Here is a 14200-nt window from a genome sequence, read left to right on the forward strand (position 1 = left end):
TTAAATAGCTGTACATCACATGTAGATTTTATTTTACACTTGATCTTAATCTAAAATAGAAACGTAAAAAAATACAAGTACACTGTCATAAAAAAAAATAAAACAAATGACTTCATTTTACTTGAGGTATTTGAAATATGACGACACTACATTTATCAAAGCAGTGCTTTAAGAGCTATGTAAATTGTGATAAATAAACAATAAGTAGGCTAACAATGGATTGCTTTGACCTGTAATGCTTTAGGACAGATCAGAATACAGCTAAATGTATAAATCACACAAATACCTCATCCAGAAACATTTCCAGCATAATTATTTTGTCGTAAAGAAATAAAAAATGTTCCACCTTTGCTAAAAGTAAGTTTCACTTCACAACACAGCCAAATAAAAAGACCATTAGCATTGTCATCGATCATGAATCAATCTAATTCTAAATATTTGATAACTTTGAATACTTTTGACTAAATTTAGTTAAGGAACAAAGATAAATAATGTCTACTTTAATAGCGGAGAGATCGCGATTGTATTCTATCTGAGCACACACGCGATCATGAGAGGACTTGCAGTTCATTTCAAAAAAGCCTATTTAAGAGCTCGCATATCTGTTTTAGCGATTTGCGTACATGAATGCGCTCTCGTGTTAAAATAAAGCACTCGCCGCACTTGCAGAAATGAGTAATTGCGCAATACCTCCATTCCCGCGCTGCCATTCATACTGTGTTTAGAGGAGTGACAGGTCAGAGGCGAGTCGACTGGCTGTCGGAGAGCGAAACGTGTATGAAGATCATCAAATAGGCAGGAAATATGTCCGCGGTTTGATTACTCTGCTAGACATCTCTATAGTGAAAACATCCGAGAAGCATTATTCCAACAACACATTTGTTTTTAAGTAGTTTTTTCTGTCTCTGCAACACAGAAAGCCTTTGTCCCGCCCTTACGTTTCACGCAACTAGACAAGGTCGACTGTGATTGGCCACTTTTCATGTCAGTCAAATCACGCTTCAGAATCAATTCTTAAACTTCGGAAACTGATTTTCAGCAGCTTATGACACAGTGCACTAAAACAAACACTCTAAGCACAGCGTTGTGATCGTACGCTTCACAAAACAGCCAATGCTGATCACATCAATGTTATATTACGCATTAAAGGATTAAAGTCTTAATTGTTTCTTTCATTATTCAGCGATTCCTCCGCGTACCACTAGGAGGAAGCCCGCGTACCACTAGTGGTACGCGTACCACAGTTTGAGAACCACTGATTTAAAACATAATAAAATTAAATTATGGTCACTTAGTCTTCTGTGTATTTTAATGAGTACAGGTCAGAAAATGTATGTTGTTTAATTTTAACAAATATATCTGGACTGTACACAAAATACCATTTATTTCACCCATATTTTGACATTTTTTTAATCAACAGATATTTGAAAGTGCGCACATTTAAAGAGATAGTTCACCTAAAACTTTAAATTCTGTCATCATTTACTCTCCCTTTAATTGATGGTGAGTTTGATGGTAAATTTTCATTTTTGTGTGAATTATTCCTTTAATATGGATTCTATGTATGTAAAATCACTACGATTGTTTAACCACCCTCTTTGAATGTAATTACTCGATTAAATGGGCGTTATTAGTGGTTATTAGCTGATAGATATAGGCCAGTAGGGGCCTTCTGCGCCGACTGGTAGTCTCAGAAGGCTGTTATCATCCATCCACATGGTTAATCAGCTATATTAATAGGAAAGACTCCAGATCTGTTTTAACATTACTGTGACAGTTGGGTTTAAGGTAGGTGTAGACGTTAATAAAATAAAATTAATGGGAATTTTGATAAATAATGTAAATGATTCTCATTAACTTCTAGCCGTAGCCGTATGTGATCTAAAGCTGATTAATCAAGTGGATGGATGATAACAGACCTATGAGCATACCAGTAGGCACAGAAGGCCAATACTGGCCCATATCTATCAGCTGATAACCACTGATAATGGCCATTTAATCGAGGGATAACATTCGAATTGGCTGGTTAAACAAACAATTGTGATTTATCACATCCAAGATAAAAGTTTGTATTAATATACAATATACACTAGTGAACTGTAGATATTTATGTATGCATGTATAAATACACACGCATAAAATACAAATTCAAAACTTAAATTAACTTTTATTTCGAATTATATTAATTGTTTGACAGCACTAATAATCTCTTTAGCAAATTATTGTTTAATTGTTTGTCACAACCAGGTTGAAAAAAGTCAGTGTTTGTTTCATGCATGTGTATATTTGTGTTTTAGGATTTGGATACACTCGTGCTACCCAAGTATCAGCTGGCCAGTGGCCTGATAGATCAAAAAGCAGTAGGTGTGTTTGATGCACGTCAAAAGGCCGAGCAACTACAACAGGAGGCAAAAGATCTATTAATAGATGCCACCAACAAGCTACAGAGACTAAGAGGTAAACACAGCTCATAGACTCCAATAGTAGATATATTTCAGATTATTCACTTTTCTTTCTTTTGAACTCTTTCAGAGCTGGAGAGATCATTTGCTGCAAATCAGCGCATTCTAATGGGGAAATCTCAAGAGCTAGAAGGGCTGGAGAATGAAGCCAGAGATGTGCTGCAAGAGCTCAGTCAGAAGATCAACATCTACAGCACCTGCGCTTAACCATTTCCACCAAAACTAATAAATAACGCTATCCGATTGTTGTGTCTAGTGTCAAAACAGACACAGTTTCTAGGTCCAAATATTACAAAAGTGAACAACAAATGTTACTAATATAAACTCACAGTGTCTGTAATACTATTAAAAACATGATGGTGTTGTTTAAATCCATGACTTATGTCACATGGTGATTCGAATTTTTAAATATTGGTGTCTGGGATGGATAGAGCAAGCCCATTGAATTACACTATGATTTTGTAAAGTTTTCCTAATTCTAATGAGAAGAGGCTTGGACCTGATACAGAACTTGATACATAATAACATATCCAGTGTTTAAACAAACTATAAAATCACAAAGTGCCTGAAAAGTGAAGCCAAAACACTTTGGTCACTCCCTGGTTGTTGGCTGCAGTACATGTAAACCCAACCCTGTAAATGAATGGGATATAAACCAAAAACTTTATTGAACTAATAAAAACAAATGACTAATTATTGATGCAAACTCCGGCTCTAAATAACAATCATTAATGCAAGAAGACAGCAGCCATTTTGAGACATTTTTTGGCTTCACTTTTTTAATGAAGGCAGAGATTGGTCTTACCATCTTTTTTTTTTTGCTATAATCAATGTGTAATCAAATTGTGTAATGTCACAATGATCTTACTAACTTACAAAATGGTAAAACTGTTTAAAAAAATTATCATGACCCCCTTAACATATGTATTCTTGGCCTTTCTTAACTATAAAAAGCTTACGCAATGTATTGTGTCCTATCATCCCAGTAACCAGAATGATGTGGTGTGAAATAGTAATCATACAAATATATAATCAAACATGTATTTGGGAGAAACATGTGGAAGGATTTCACAAAATGTGGACTACAAATCAGGTAATGTTTGCGGAGTACAGTGATAATGAAAAAATGGCATCAGAATATGTGATCACAAAGCAATAAATCACTGAAGCTCAGTCTTCATACACAAACATACAACCAGTCTGGAAACAGTAATTGTAATGTACTGAATGAAGCATGTTTTCCTCACAACAGTTGGATTGTTTACATTTTAAATTTGATAAAGGACATCAATATTGCATTTTAAAAGGGGGAACATGGCCTATACACGTTGTTTCCCTCCTTTTAAAATACTTTTTTATTTTTCAACAACACATTAAATTTATCATATTTGACCACATCACGTATTATTTCATTGTATTGCATGACGTCTGATAAAATTAATGCAGTATTGGATTAGCAATACTACTTAAAACATGAAATAAATATGTATTCAAACATTTGACTATTACATTTTAATCAATCGTGATTGATACCAAACTGATACCATAGCTAAGTCAAGCCAAATATTCTAATTTGAAATTAAAACAAATTTAAGAATCTTACAAGAATCAGACACTTTGCAATGTCATAATTATGAACGCAGACACAAACAATCTTGGCACAGTGGCCAAAAGAAATAATTACATAAAATACTCACTCGTTTGGTGCTTCATAGGACTTCCTTTCAACTTATCAACAGTTACTATCGCGTTTATGTTTGTATCCAATATCCATCATTACTATTCGGGTGGTTCTACGCTACGAAAGCCCAGTGCGTGACATGTGGGGAAAACAGATGTCACTAATTAATCATTTCCCGCAATTTAGTCAATAGCGGCCATTTTGTGCTAATTAAATCTAAATGTGTGAAACAAGGGTGCGAAATTCTTACAGTTGTGGTGACTGGCACTGCACCACTTTTTAATAATTAGGTTCTGTTAATATTAGTGACATTCTGGGAAATATCTGAAATATTAAGCTTTAACATTTGCATTTACATGGCAAAATTAAATGAGGAACAGGCCTCTTTCATACATGAAAACTGACCGTGGAGACTAGGCCTATACAAAAGAGAACAATTTCGGAACTGGTCAATACAATTTAGAACATAAAATAATCTATTTCTGCTTCGATTTATGAGATTCATTGAAATTATGAGATTTAACATTAATTTACGCAATAATTTTCAAGAAACTAACAATTTAGCTACTTATTTTTATATTGAAATTTTTTATTAATATGTTACAGCATTTATATAGGCTACTGTAGCCTACATATAATGTTGAGACTCAATTTTTTTCTAAAACTATATTTACACCAGATGCAATTTGTATCGTTTGTCAGTAGGTTGTCCTGGATGTGATCCTTTTTGCCACTAAGTTGTATTTTAAAACAGTCATCAGTTTACTATTGAATATCTACTCACTATGTGACCTAGAGGTGTCCAAACTTTATTCTGGAGGGCCAGTGTCCTGCAGAGTTCCAACACCAATTAAAACACATCTGCTCAAGCAAATAGTGAAAATCTTATAGGGTTTGGGCTGGAGCAAACTCTCAGGAGGACAGTGTTTGGACACTTCTGCATAAAGGAACAAATTTAAGCACAACTTCAAGTCAACAGCTAATTTAAATGTTTTTTAAAGAATGACTTTAGCCATTTACTTATCTTTCATTTGTTTCAAACCTGCTTTATTTCTGATAAACACAAAATAAGATATTTTAAAGAATCCCATTGACAACCATAGTGTTTTTTTTCTCTTTCTTTGAGGTCAGTGGCTACTTTCTATCATGTTTCAAAATATCTTCTTTTATGTTCAACAAAAAAAGGAAATTCAAAGGTTTGAAAACACATGAATGTGAATAAATTATGAGTCCATTTAGATTTCTGCTATTTTTTTTTTACTAACATTTACTTAATGTCATGTAGCAATCAATAAGAAAATTAATTAGTTTAGTGGTAACCATTTTAGAAACGGTTAAATTTTTTTCGAGTTAGCTCTGCAATGTCAAAAGTAAACAAAATAATACACTGGTCTGGGTCTGAATTTTCTGATAAAAACACTTTACATTTAATTCCCCAGAAACATGGATTGTTTGTAAGAAAAGGTCTGGTGTAAATACATAAATAGAGCATGCTGTTGTGGAAGATATTTTGAAGAATGTTGTAAATTTGTATTTTTGCTACTATGGATGTTAATGGCTTCTGGTTTCCAGCATTCTTCAAAATATCTTATTTTTTGTTGATAAGAAAGTGCCTGGTGCATGTGGAAAGGAGAGAATGCATCCTACGGGTGGTTTTTCAAGCCCACTAACCTTTGTGAAGGACACTCAAAATTCTACACGTTGTTGTGAATAAATGTTACTTGTCTGTTGTAAATAAATGATTAAGAAGATATTTTATATTGGATGAATATATTTTAAAGAATGTTGGAATCTGGCAGCCTTTGCATTCCACAGGTGTTCTCTACTATGAAAGTTAATTACTACTAGTTTCCTACTACTAGCATTCTTCAAAATATCTTATTTTGCATTCCACAAAAACTTTAAGTAGTAGTACCATTTTTATTGTTGAGTGAACTATCACTTATTTTAGTGGACTGTAGGGAAAACTAGGTGCCTGCGGCTTAACATGAAAAATTGTATATGATTATTTTGTTTTTGATCGATTCGCGCTCAATTCCCTTCACCAACCACAAGAGGGCGACACTCTTCTGAAAGACACTAAAACACAAGCGTCATCAGTGACCTTTGAAAATAATGAAAGACATTCAAGCCTTCAGCTATTGAAAAGGATTATCTTACAAGTAATTAAACAGCACCGGTTGTGATATACAAAGAGAGAAAGAGGGAGAAAAATAGAGCAACTTTAAATTTTCAGAATAAATTTGTTGTCGTCATGTGGTCGAGTGAATAAACAATCAAAAATAGAGAAAAACGAGGCCATTTATTTGCAGGTTTAGACAACAATTAAAGACTAGACAAGTTTCCTACCAGTGACACTGAAGCATGTGTAAAACAAATGAAATCACTTAACAACCCATGCTTAAAGATAAAGGCCTCTTCTTACACAGGTTCATGGGTAAATTCAGATTTTGGCTTCTACAATCTTCAGTCAAGACCACAGGCAGGCACACACTCAGAAAAACAGTGTTTAAATTCCTTAAATCAGTTTGCAGATGTTGGAATCATTAAGACATACATTCAACAATGCAAATTATTAATAATGTATAAAAATAGTCTAACTTTGACGAAGAACAGTTCAGAATGTTACTTAAACTTGACAGAGATATTTGTTCCTTCTCATGTTCTAGTTTTTAGTTTCACCCCCAAGGCATTTCTATTATACAAGAGTTAAAAAGACTAAGTGTTTGTGGTCAGTACAGAGTAAAGCTGTAAGGAGTAAAGAAAAAAAAAACTGAATCTCAAACCGGGGCGACATGTTTAAAGTGCAGGTGAAAAGAACTTCAGGCCATTTCAATAATACAAATAATGCTTGAAAATGTAGTTGTCAAAAACATCCGGTTTGTAATTCACCCTTAATAACAACAACAACACAAAATGCATAAAGAAAATCAAGCCAACTTCAAGTTTACATCCCAGCTTCTTTTTAAAGTATCTGCAATTTCAATGTATAATAACAAAGAAACTTGAAAACAAATACATAATTGTATACCTAAATTCTGAAATCAGAATTTGGAGTTTATATTTTGAACATTTATATTTATAAACTCAAATATATCAACTCAAAATTCTCAACAACAAAAAAAGATATAAACTTGAAATTGTGAGAGAAAAAAGTTTGAATTCCTTTCATTTAAATTCCGCGGCATTTCAACAACAGTCTTATTATTGCAATTAAAGAAAAAACTATTTTTTTAATCAATTAAAACAGTGTTTCTCAACCATGTTCCTGGAGGACCCCCAGCAGTGCATGTTTTAAATGTCTCCTTTGTCACACCCATCACAGGTCTTTCAGTCTCTGCTAATGAGCTGATGATCTGAATCAGGTGTGTTTGGTTAAGAAAACATGGAAAATGTGCAGGGCTGGTGGTTCTCCAGGAACGTGGTTGAGAAACACTGATTTGAATGATCCAAAAAAACATCTATATTAAAAATCAATTATCATCATTTCATGTAAAAGTATTAAAACCCAAGAATGAAGAAATATTAGAATTATTCAATCTGTGACAATCAGAATACCGAAAAATATGGTCCCTAAATAGTTTAACTTAAGCATTTTTTGATCAAATTAAGTTTTTGTGAACCCAAACACACTATCACCACCTAAGAAAGCACATAAAACATAAGAAAGGTAGTGAACCTTTTCTTTTAAGACACAGATGATAAACGAAACATTACTAAAAACAATACAGTCACCTAGATGGACCCGTTTCTGCTACAGTACATCATCAATACCAACTCTTCCCGATACAAAAAAACAAACAAAATAGACAGATAAAAAAGTCAATTAAAGCCATTGTCTTGGGACAGTCACATTGTGAAGGGAACATCCCATTGAGGAGCACTTAATCAGAAGAAATTCACCACACAAAGCCATGTTTCCCGACCCTCATCTGGGAAGCAGCATTCGCTCTATTGCGCACTGCAGATGCTCCCAGTTGCTCCAGCTATACAGCAGTAAACACACACATACTAGTGTCCCGAACACATGTAGGCGACTTCGCATCAACGGAGCGGAGAATTTAGCAGCGGTGGAGACGCAAACCAGAATCACGGTGACGATGGCCAGCATGATGTTGATGCATTTTCCCAGCAGGACTTTGGCGTCGGTGCCTTCCAACTGCAAGACCTGCTGCTGCTGTTGCTGGAGCTCTAGTTTACTGACACGCGTCTGACAGACTTCCAAAGCGTCCTGAGGATGGCAGACAAGTCAAGTTGAGCTTTATTGTCATTCAGCAACATGTGTGGACATACAGAAAAATGAAATATTGTGTCTCGCAGGACAACGATGCTACATACTTAATCATGAACATACACAAGACTAGACATAAGAGCTATTTTAAAAAAGCTGAGTATAACTAACATATACTATAAGATACTTAACTATACACATAAGACAGGCTATACCAGTACTTTTGCATGAAACTAAACAATGTTGTGCAGGATATTGTGCAAGAGAGGTATTAAATGTTGATTATTGTGCAAAAGAGGTATTTAAGGTTAAAGCAAGCAGTGCAACATGATTGTGGTACATTTATAGTAAACATCGTTTCCCTTATTGTGTTCTTGTAAGATGGAGTTTAAATAAAGTGTCAAGTTGACATTAATTTATTTGTGTAAATACAAAACCCTTTATAATGCTCTAAAAACAAATTAAATGCTCTATTTTTCCTTCCCATTCACAGAGATATGGATACAACAGGTATGTGATGAGTCACCGTTGTTAATGCTGTTATTTGATTCTAATTTATCATTAACATTTAACAGATAGAGACAAAAATAGAATGAAAAGCAAAAAATCAAATCTCCCAAACTGCCATCTGTGGCATAATTTTGCATTAGCGCTGTTATATCTGATATGTCAAATGACACGCAATTATATTTTAGGAGGAGTAATATTTGCATATGTGGTTTCAAAAACCAGGTGCAACAACCTGTCCTGTTTTATCTGGAATGTGTCCTAGTTTGAGCGATTGGATTTATATCCATCTCGAATGCATTTCGGAGGCCATTTACCTGTCTTTTTCATGATCAGAAAGATATTTGACTAGAAAAAATGCATTAAGTTATCAGCTGGCTGGCCAGTTAGGTTTCAGTTTAGAAGGTAGCTCAGCTGCTTCATAACTTCCATGGCAACAAAGAGTGATTAAAGTCGAGCTGCCTTATTGTTAGCTAAAACCCAAGGTTGGTGCAAACTAAACCAAAATTTAACTGGTTAGCCAGCTAATCCAGCTTAATCCAAGCAGACACACAATATCATAAAACGTTAATTTTAGGTTAGATTTAGGTCACCGTCATCTAAAGACAATGTTCTTTTGACATATAATAACAACATCAAATGACAAGTTTTTTAGTTGATTTAAGGTTCTGTTGGAAAGTGACCAAAATCCAACGTCACGAGCCAAATCCATGAGCCCAAATCTTAAACCAACGTCATATTGATTTCAAATACTGACATTTATTCATCAGGTATGGCAACCAAAATCCAATGTTTGATAAACATCATATTGGTAACGCCCACACAACATCATAAGGTCAGCCTGGCATCAACCTGATCTTCATTTCCAAACAAAATGCAACATCCCACGACGTTGGGGTTCAAGGTCAACCTGACGTCATGTTAATGTTCTGTGCTTGCTGGGATAGTGCAGGCCCCAGATCAATGAAAATGATGTCAGCACCAGAAGTGCTATTGAACATGCATGTTTGATTATACCTGAATATCTCGAGCTCGTTCATAAGCCTGATAGGCCATCTTCTCCTCGATGCTCGCGAGCTCCTGTTTGAGGTTTGCGGTTTCATTCTGATGGAGCTCTGTCAGGTCGTTCAGCTGGTCTTCTAGATGCTCACACCTTATAAAAACAACAACATCAAAATGTACTTTAAGCCAATGTGCTTGTTTTTTTTCAGTAGGATCTTGGGTAATAGGTTTAAATGTTAATATTGGTTTATACTTTAAATATCTATAAATCAGGATTTGAATGTACTCAAGAGACAAGAAAAGTATATGATTTTATTAGAAGCGTTAACATTTCTAGCCAATAGCTGATATGGTGCATTGTGCATGCCTGCTAAGTGAAGTTTTTTACACTAATTTCAAGAGGGCCATGTGATATGATTGATCATGGCTGGTCTCTCATCCGCAATCATCGATATAACAATCAGATTAATCCTAGCCTATCTCCCCCTTTTCCTCCTTTACCAATTGGAGCTCTCAAGAACTACTTGATCACAGAACCCCTTTTCATGCTAATTGACCAGGCAGGAGCCCTGGGCTCAATTATCTCAGGGTTCTCTCCCGGGACAGCATGCCAAAACTGCTATTAGTATCAAGCAATATCTAACAGGGAACTCTTGAAGTTCTATATGTGCCATAATAAATCCACACTCACGAGACTACCAACAGTAATTATTAACTGACCTGTATCGCTCCTCTTGTAGTGTCTGCGTGATGTTCTCCACTTCACATTTAAACTGGTTCTTGAGTGTCTCGATGTCGTCAGCCAGGAGACTCTGAGCTTCCCTCAACTCCCGGATCTCCTCACAGGCCTCCAGCAGTCGGCTATTGACTTCAGCTTCTCTTGCAGATCCGCTGTGTTGCCCGGTGGTGCCCGATCCAGTCACCTGCCCATTACTTTCCACAGAAACTGACGTCTCGGTGGAACACTCGTCATCACTCGGATATTTAGGTTTCGGGGTCAATGTGGCGCTGCCGCTTAAAATCCGGGCTCCCGCTTCCGCCTGCAACCCAGACCCAGTCTCCATTGAGCTTTTCAGGTGGGCGATGTTGTCAGCGCTGCCGAATTTGTTGCGAATAAGGTTTGCGATTTCCCTGGGCTTGCTAAAGAAGAACGGCGGAGATAAAGAAACTCCAGGGCCGATGGTTTTGACTTTGTCCAAATGTGGATGTCGTCCGCTTCCAGTGACCACAGTTTCTTTGAGGTTGTCGTTGTCTTTGTCTTTTGGCGTTGCATGTTTGGTGCCATTGGAGATGTCTGACTCCTTCATCTTGCGCTGATACTGCTCAAGTTTTTTCTGGAGTTGGGAGATGTTGTGGGCAGTTTTTTGGTTCTTCTTCTCGAACACTTGTTTAATACGGCCACTCTGCTGTTTGTCTGCGCAGTTGATGAGTTTAAGATATTCGGCCACGTTCTCATTTTGTAGGTTTTGCTCAATTCGCAGCTGTTCTTTTACTTTGAGGATCTTTTGTTGGAGGCTGTCCAGGCCAAATCGTGATCGCGGGCCGTCCCGTACTGTTAGATCTGAATCCAGGTCTAAGCACGTCTCTGAGCCCCCTCTTCGCATGGGCACAGGGATGCTGAGGGTGTTCACATCAACACCTCTCTCCGCCTGAAATCAAACACAGACAGAGGAAAAATCAATAAAGATTTAATCAATAAGATTTTAGCATTTACTTGTTCCGGGCAAATATTTACCATCAGAGTCAAATAATAAAACTCTGCAAGCAATTTTCATGAATTGTAATGCAACGCATTGAGTTGAGGGTAGGAGGACTGAATTTGGTTTACTTTTGCAGTATATTGCTGTCAAATATATGCTTCTGAGTCAAAATGCCCATATTGATGTTTATTCTTTTAAACACTGTTATGTATAAAATGATTGTGAGCAATCTGAAATGCATTATCTGTGCATAAGATCTTAAAGTGAGAGCAGCAGAAAACCCTTTAGGAAACTGTTGAAGGGAACTGAGTATTAGAAATGATGGGTGTGAAAACAAGAGTATGCTGATTTGACTGTTTGGGTTTCAGTCAGTAAAATGAATCAAATCAGCATGGAAAAAAAAGTCTAAAAATCCCCTATTCAGTTTGTGTAGATTATTTTTGAAAGATAAGAAATAGCAAATTAAAAAGATCGAATATATGGTTAGTTAGTAGTGATGTAACGATTCACCGTGAGCTGGTTGAAAATCGATTTAAATATGTGACGGTAGAAATGTTGAACAAATTGTGATGCATTTTGAATAGAGGGGGCGTTGTGTTAACAGGCACAAATTCCCTTTACCTGCACATCAGCGGCAAGCAAGAGGTGGGGCGACAGACTAAAATCACAGCGATAAAGTGCGCCAGACAAAACACAAATTGTTTGCAAGTACTGCACACACTGTAGTTACTTACACTAACAGAACAATGAATATGTCACAGATGTTTATAAGCAAAAAAAACTATTAATAAGCCTAACCACATAATATTAATACAAAACAAGTAATATTAATTATTCATCTTCATAATTCTGTTCAACTCCTGTCTCGTCTGGTGAATCGTTACATCCCTATTAGTCAGTGTAGTACCAAGGGTGTAGAATTGGCATGGACGGAGTGTACGTATCCCCAATAATATCCACCAATTACTGAAATGTCCCTACCAAAAATTTAATCGACTTCAAAATTAAATAATGCTCCGTCAGCCATTAGTAACCTACATGTGCACAAAGTCAAGTTTGCTATGAGTTCACTGTATACCAAGGCTGTACAATTAATCAAAATTTAGATTCGATCGAAGTTTAAATTTTGGCCTCCATATTTACAATAAACAATAATTGGGATAAAACAGTTCAGTTGCATCACACGCCTCTCTGAATTTCTCTTTCATACTTCCTCAAAGCCTGACAGTAAAGTCATGTAAATTGACTTTTGCAGTATGGGATGTGTATGTTATTTGTATTATTAAGTGTTTATTTTATATTATTAAGTACTTTATTCATGTTTTTTAAAAGCGTGAAACAGAATTTGTTCTTTTTAATGCAGCTCTAGGGATGTATGTCCCCACCAATGTGGAGCAAATCTACACCCTTGAGTAATAGTATAACTGCTTTTATTATTTAAAAAACTATTTTGGCTTGTCACTTGCAGGTTTGTTAAAAAGTTTGTTTAGGCCATGTTTTCAATATATTTGATATTACATTGTTGGTTTAAAAAGAGTGGTTTTCCTATTTTAGAAACTGTTATTATTTATTATGAATTAGCTTCTGTTTGGACATTTTAGTTCATTTTATTTTATTGTAAACTCTTTATGTGCATTTTTCTTTTTATTATTAGTAGTAATTCAACATTTTTATTTTATTTTTTTGCTTTTAATTAAAGCAGGGATGTCCAAACTTTTTCTTATAAAGGGCCAAAAACAACTTTGATTGAGGCTAGTGGGCCAAAAGTAAATATAGTTGCCATTGTATTTTTCTAACTTATTTAATCATATTTACAAATGACTAGAAAAAAAATGCATTATATTAACTAATACAGTATTTTTAAAATCTTATTACAGTAAAAATCTTATTCAGAGATTTATTAGTTTTTTTGCCTTGATTTGCTCACTGATGTCTTCTGAATAGTCCTCTATACGTTGAGTGACAGTATTTACATTTTATAAAACCGGATTCATTTACAACATTTAATTAAAAATGTTTTAATTCAATTAGCTTTTTTTGTAGCTTAGAAATAACGGAAACAAAAAAGTTACATTTCGTCAAATTAAAAATGACGATCTCTGTGTTAAAGGCACCAAAGCGATTCCTCAACCCTCATCATACTATCCTCAGATGGGATTGTGGGCCAAATCAAAGCATATAATGGGCCAATTTTGGGCCGCGGGCCCTACTTTGGCCATCTCTGATTTAAAGCAACATACAAAAATCAAAATCAAGTAGCATTTTTAATAGAGACTTTGCAGCATCACTCGGAAATGTGTTTTAGATGAATAAAAAGATTTCATACTACACACATGCATACACATACATTTAAATAAAACACCCCTCAATGTTTAACTCAATTTGCCTTCTCTAGTATGTAGTGGTTGCTTCCTTCTCACTATCTCTTTATTATTCAAATAAATAATCTGTACATGCACTCATGAAGTATTTTATAGGCTTTATTTATGCACCAGAATTATTACAGTATAGGACTTCCAATAAATAGTAACATAATTGAAAATCAGCTGAAGATGTCTAAGGTATTTAATTAAACAGAAAAGCTTCAATAAAGAAGACTGCCAACAGATATAGCAAG

At 35.3% G+C, this 14200-nt stretch overlaps 2 protein-coding genes across 4 annotated transcripts in view; one reads left to right on the forward strand and one right to left on the reverse strand.

Annotated features, from left to right (window-relative positions):
• Positions 1-3859, forward strand: part of lamb1b (laminin, beta 1b) — a 55337-nt gene extending 51478 nt beyond the window's left edge. Inside the window, 2 exon segments of one of the 2 annotated variants that reach the window (NM_001277130.1) lie at positions 2298-2457; positions 2533-2921. In NM_001277130.1, coding sequence (NP_001264059.1) covers positions 2298-2457; positions 2533-2669 — 297 coding nt within the window. In that variant the 3' untranslated portion in view covers positions 2670-2921. 2 annotated transcript variants of the gene reach the window in all.
• A 2567-nt stretch (positions 3860-6426) lies between these two features.
• Positions 6427-14200, reverse strand: part of tmcc3 (transmembrane and coiled-coil domain family 3) — a 40706-nt gene continuing 32932 nt past the window's right edge. The window contains exons 2-4 of one of the 2 annotated variants that reach the window (XR_015482049.2): positions 10604-11532; positions 9117-10034; positions 6427-7411 (exon numbers count right to left, since the gene is read on the reverse strand). Coding sequence is in view for 1 of the 2 variants with exons in the window: in NM_001044813.2 (NP_001038278.1) it covers positions 8072-8374; positions 9899-10034; positions 10604-11532 (1368 nt within the window). In the remaining variant the exon portion in view is untranslated. 2 annotated transcript variants of the gene reach the window in all.

The sequence above is a fragment of the Danio rerio genome, chromosome 4, assembly GCF_052040795.2.
Source record: "Danio rerio strain M-AB ecotype USA chromosome 4, GRCz13ab, whole genome shotgun sequence".
NCBI lineage: Eukaryota > Metazoa > Chordata > Actinopteri > Cypriniformes > Danionidae > Danio > Danio rerio.